General features: G+C 40.2%; 1 protein-coding gene across 3 annotated transcripts in view; it reads right to left on the bottom strand.

Annotated features, from left to right (window-relative positions):
• Positions 1-3,349: 3,349 nt before the first annotated feature.
• PPHLN1 (periphilin 1) overlaps positions 3,350-6,000 on the bottom strand; it is a 70,479-nt gene continuing 67,828 nt past the window's right edge. For all 3 annotated transcript variants that reach the window (XM_055710520.1, XM_055710521.1, XM_055710522.1), the window contains exon 10: positions 3,350-3,946. In XM_055710520.1, coding sequence (XP_055566495.1) covers positions 3,737-3,946 — 210 coding nt within the window. In that variant the 3' untranslated portion in view covers positions 3,350-3,736. The remainder of the gene's footprint in view (positions 3,947-6,000) is intronic.

Below are 6,000 nucleotides of genomic sequence, written 5' to 3'. Positions count from 1 at the left end.
GGTAGCACGGAATTTCCATGCTCCTTTCCTTCCTTTTCCTCTTCCCTTTTTAATCTTTTAAGGGTACCTGCACAATACCGAGTGCCAGGAGTAACTTGTTTCCAGGAGCTCTTAAGGTGACAAAGAAAATAAATTCCTCCAGCACAGCATCTGGTTTCTTCCACCAGTGCTCCTCCTACCCCTTTCCAGGAGCCCATCGAGGCTGTCCACAAGATCAAGGACAACTTTTTACATTGATATGAAACAAATCCATAATATAAATTTCTTTCTGCAGGAAGCAAGACTAAAAGCCATGCTTTTTGCTTAAGTTAAAGGACTGGCATAATATTTTACTTACATCAACAAAAAAACTTACATCACAAAAGGTTAAATGTGATCATTCAACTTAATGACAAAACCGGAAAACTGGTTCCCTATCACTCATGAATGCAAATTAAACCTTTCATGAAACAGTGCTTATAAAAAATTAAAAAGACTCCTTAGTTCATCAGTAAAATGTAATCCATTACAAAAAAAAAAAAAAAGTCAGATTAAGCTAAGGACAACCTAACAAACTTTTCAAAGATCTTACTGACCTATTAGCTAATTAAAAACCTCAAGAACACTGGCTGACGGGTCAGGCTCCAAGAGTTCCAGTGAATGGAGTTAATCAGGCTGGTGGCCAGTCACCAGTGGGGTTCCCTAGGGCTCAATTTTAGGGCTAGTGCTCTTTATGTTTTTATAAATGATTATAGACACAGGAGTCTTTTTAAGTAAGTAAGAGTACATTAAGTAAGTTTGCCAACGATACTAAACTAGGAGGAGCTGTGGACACCCTCGAGGGTAGAGAGACCTTACAGAGACATCTGGATAGACTATAGAGAGCTGGGCAATCACCAGCCGTATGAAACACAACAGCAAGTGCCACATTCTCCACCGGGGTGGAGTAATCCTGGTTATATGTACAAACTGGGGGACGAGAGGCTGGAAAGCAGCCCCGTGGAAAGAGATCTGGGGGTAGCTGAATGAGAGTCAGCAGTGTGCCCTGGCAGCCAGAAGGGCCGTGTCCTGCAGTGCATCAAGCACAGCACAGCTGGCTGGTTGAGGAGGTGACTGTCCTTCTCCACATTGCAACGGTGCGGCCCCACCTTGAGTGCTGTGCAACCTCAGTATGGGAAGGACATCAAACTATTAGAGTGCGCCCAGAGGAGGGTGACCAAGACGGTGAAAGGCCTTGAAGGCAAGACTTACGAGTGGCTGAGGTCACCTGGCTTGTTCAGCTTGGAGAAGAGAAGGCTGAGGGCTGGCCCCATCGCAATCTACAGCTGCCTCCAGGAGGGCAGTGGAGGGGGAGGTGCTGATCTCCTCTCTCTGGTGAACAGCAGTGGAACAGAGCTGCATCAGGGGAAGTTCAGACTGGATGTTAGGAGAAGGTTCTTCACTCAGAGGGTGGTCTATCACTGGAACAAGTTACCCAGAGAAGTGGTCACGGCACCAAACCTGTCAAGAGTTCAAGGAGCATCTGGACGATGCTCTTTGTTATATGGTTCAGTTTTAGGTAGTCCTGCGAGAAGCAGGGAGCTGGACTCAGTGATCCTATGGGCCCCTTCCAATTCAAGATATTCTATGATTCTGTGATTATAAGCTTAGGCCTTACTTTACAGAAAAACAACTGAAGATTCAGGTACATTTATCATAGTAAATTTAATCAGGCTTCTAACAAGGAGACTCCTAACAAACTGTACAATAATAATGGACATTTTTAATCAAAAATATATTAAATATGATTTCAGTATTTTTTTCACTAACATTTCTAACCCAAAGCAGAAACTCTGGTGTAATACCCTGAAGGCTCTCAGTCCTGTAGACAAGTAGGAAAGCACTGTAGTTACTCTTCTGCCTTGGAGAAGACTTTGCCTCTGCTTTCATGACTATCTTGGTAACCCAGGTTGTTGCCAGAAGAGGCAGGTCAAGTCTAGCTACTGTGCAACAGGTTGCCCCTCTTCCACTGTCTCCCTCCCCAAATTAGCATCCTGTAGGATCCGTGAGCTGATTCCCACTCACTGTGCAGCCCACACAATCCCAGGTGCCAACAGGGTAACTTGCAGGTCATCTTCTTTGAGCAATGTAAACTCTCAGAAACCAACAAAAGCAAACTGCAAAACCACACCCTACTGTCATTAAAACTAATTGGGCATCTCAGGAATGTGACGTGATATTTATTTAATATACCATATCAAGATTTGCATGTGTAAGATGCTGTGATACATACAGTACCTTGTACATGCAAAATCACTGCTCTTTCATTTACTTTTCTGTACAACATTCTGATGAAGTCTGAGAAATTATCTTGGTAAGTGGGCTGAATTCAATGACTTTTTCATTTAAAAATACCGTGCGCTTTGGAAATGGTGAACTTTGGTCATTAGTCCTTTTACAGAGTTTCACATCTTTCTAAATGCAAACGTATACAAAACAATCGTGCTTATACTTACCTCTTCATGGTTATGACTCAAATTAGCCCTTCTCTAAAACATTTATAAAAGCCAGTACCTTATTCAATATAAAGCTGTACACAATCTAACAGTCAGGATACTGCCAGTGAGTCCTAAACATTTTTCATCTCTGGAAAGTAATCAGGTAGCAGTGGCAGCCTCTTGACTCTCCTTAACCACTGCTCCCCAGCTACAAGTCACTCTATCAGGTCATAAGTGGCACCAGACATTACTTAGAACCACCTAGATTTGAAATGGTGATGAGTTTTGGGCATTAGGGCTCAACTTCATGTTACACCTAATCCAAAGCACCTTGGAGTTACCAAAGAGACTGTCTGCTCGCTTTCCTTGCCCCATCTTGCCACCCCAAGTTCCTGCTCCTTCTTGATGTTGGAAGTAAAGATCACACACAACCTCCTAGTAGTTAAAACCAATGGATAAAAAATGGTGAGAAGGCGTAAGGGGAGAGAGGGAGAGAGTAGAACAGACCTTTCCCTGCTCAGTGGCTGCCTGCAGTTACACTCTGTAAGCTGTAGTCAAAAACAAGAAAGGAAACATTTAGTAGCAAATAGTAATAAAACACAGAATTCATCCTACATAATACTGCCTACTAGTAATGACTCATGATATGGAAAACACCAAAATTTTAAAGGCATTTGCAGAACCTGCAACTATAAAAAAAATATAGCATTTCTTCTATCAAGTAGTTAAGAGTTGCATTGGTAGTCAGAGACTACAGATAACCACTGCCGTAATTTTACAGAATGATCCTGAACTTTAAACTACAATAAATAATTTAAACCATAGTTGTGACCGATTTTGCAAGTCCTCCCTTCCTACAGTATATATGAAAACAAGACATATTTCTGCGTAAGTTGAGGAATGAAGAGCTGCTTCTTGTTATTTTAATAAAAAATACAGTGTTTGAAGTTACACTTATAAACATCAAAACAGAAGTGTACATACATTGGACTGAACATTTTTTCCTAGGTAACTGTGTAAAGGTTTCAAAAATAGTTTGTCACTTTACAGCATTTTTGAAAAGAACATCCTTTCAAAGGAATATATGTCAACAAGTACAGGTAGGAAGAATACAATTGCGGAGACCACAGTGAACAAGAAGACACAGCCACCTGAGCTACTACGGAGTAGTGCAGGCCTTGGGTTTAAATCTCCAACAAGATCTCCTCTTTCCCTGCAAAAAGCAGACTTATGTATCATGGCATACACAATGTAGAGGATCTAAAAGCGTATTTTTGTCCTTAGTATGAGCCCTCTTTGAAGGATTCTGACAGATCTTGTTTGGCAGCATCGTACTGAGCAATGAAAAGTTTGAGTTCTTCAATGCATCGCTCACCTATTTCATGCAAATTCTGCCTCAGGGCAAACTGAATGGACTTCTCTAATGATGGATCTTTATCAATTAGCATCTTCACTACCTTGCCAAAGGTTTCACAGTCTTGTCTGTAGACCTAGAAACAACAGATTTTAGAAAATGGTTAAATGCAAGACTCTACATTAGCATGCCAACAGCCCACATAGAGTTAGGTGCTACTGTAGATCCAAACCAAAGAATACTGGATTTTATGCAAGTTTCAGCTGTAAGACATATTTGCTTTTTCCTCTCTTCTGACCTGCACTAATATAAGCAACTCTAATTGGAAGAAATACCTTAAAAAGAGAGATTAGGTTCCTAATGCAGCAATATTTAATAAATCATGGCAAACTGCAAAGGCTAACCAGATTTTCATCGCAAATATATGTAAAACTAATTTAACTGTGGCATGTCTAGCTACCTCAGTCTTTATACAAAGCACCAGTAACTTAGTTTGTAATCTTTCCTAATACTTTAAATACAAGTTGTATTTAAAAAATTCCACCAAATTATGTATATATGTTTGTTTGTCGGATTATCTGTTTCCTGTAGAAGTCCTTGACAAATATGACTTCAATTAATTTGACTGCATTGGTGATTCAACCGCTAAGAAGAAGAGAAATTCTGGCAATTCTTTACATGAACCTGTCTGATCTTGTACTGCAGGGAATGCAGAGTTTGCAAGTCAGTTATGTACCACAGTTGAGAAGTAACTTCTCATTATCACTGCAACTGTTTTTCAAACAAACATCTGACTACGTACGCTCTTAGGTGGTTTTCAAAGCCAATCAGTGGCCTTTCAAAAAAAAAAAAAATTTTTTTTTTTTTTCCCCCCAGATTCCAGCTAAGGTTATTAATCTAAACATCCACCAAAAAAGGAACTTGTCAAAGTCTTCCAACTGCCAGATGCAGTTCATTTTCACACCTCCTTGGCCAATTTCTGTTTAGAAAATACACTGGCTTTTTCAATGAAGATAAGTAAGTTCTACATCTCTGTATTTTTCAGAAGGAAAAAAAGCTAAGATGTTGATATTCCTCGAAGCATGACTACCTTTTAGTATTGCGTGCCCATGTTAGAACTTGTTTTTTTATAAATATGTGTGACCCTTTCCTCTGACATTTAGCTATATTGTGGACAGACATGATACAACTGTATATAATCAATTTCTCATTAGTAAAAAAGAAAAAAAAACAAATAACCACACACACACCCCCAAACACTACTATACTGTTTGATTCATAAGGACCAGTCCAAGGGCAGCCCAAGCACATTCATGTCAGAGGAGCAGTAAAAAAAACAAAAAAGCAAACAAACAAAACAAACATTCTGCACACAAACTGAACTATTCCCAGAAACACAATGACTTCACATGATACCCTTAACAAAGGGTGTTCTCAAAGGCCTGATAGTATATTCTACACAAATAGTTTAAAACGAGACCTACTTTTCAAACGCTGGTTGGCAAATAAAAGAAAACCTTTTGGAAGAAACTTACTTTCAATTGAGATTACAAAGTCCAAGAGAAGAGTGCAGCCCAAACCACACTGCAGCTAAACATCTTCAGTGTGGGAACAGTGTGCACATGGTGTTTTTTCTGGGAGGGGGTTTGTTTCCTGCTTTGTATGTTTAGCTCTTTGGTAGTAAAATAGCAGCACAAACCCCAGACTCTCAGAGTTCATGTTCCACAGCAAGTAAAATACAGTACTCAGAGAGCTTCAAACAGAGTAAATTTGAGTTACTTTTTTTTCTCTTTGCAAGGAAAAAGTTCAGAAAGAATCACTGTCTCTAATTAGCCATACGACAGACAGATGGTATTGCACTTTGGATAATTTGTGCCTTTCAAGTACTTGCAAGCATGCTTGCTAGCACCTTCACACAACGATGTCTGAAAGGTTTTTTCTCCCCAGAGCCATTATGTTTTGGGGAGAATAGTTCAAAACTTTTTTTCTCCCCCTTTATTCCATGTCTACTTGTCTTATTTTATCACCTTTGAAGTGGTCAGACCAAGGACGCGTGAACCATCTTCCACAGGTAAATGAACCTGGTAACTGTCAGTCTTCAGCACATGCTGCGCACCACCGGCACCGGTGGAACTCTGACGCTCACAGAGAACAGACACAGCACCCCGGCTTCTGCGCGGGGAGGCACCC

Source organism: Falco cherrug, chromosome 5, assembly GCF_023634085.1.
Source record: "Falco cherrug isolate bFalChe1 chromosome 5, bFalChe1.pri, whole genome shotgun sequence".
Taxonomy (NCBI): domain Eukaryota; kingdom Metazoa; phylum Chordata; class Aves; order Falconiformes; family Falconidae; genus Falco; species Falco cherrug.
This window is presented reverse-complemented; position numbering and strand designations above follow the sequence as displayed.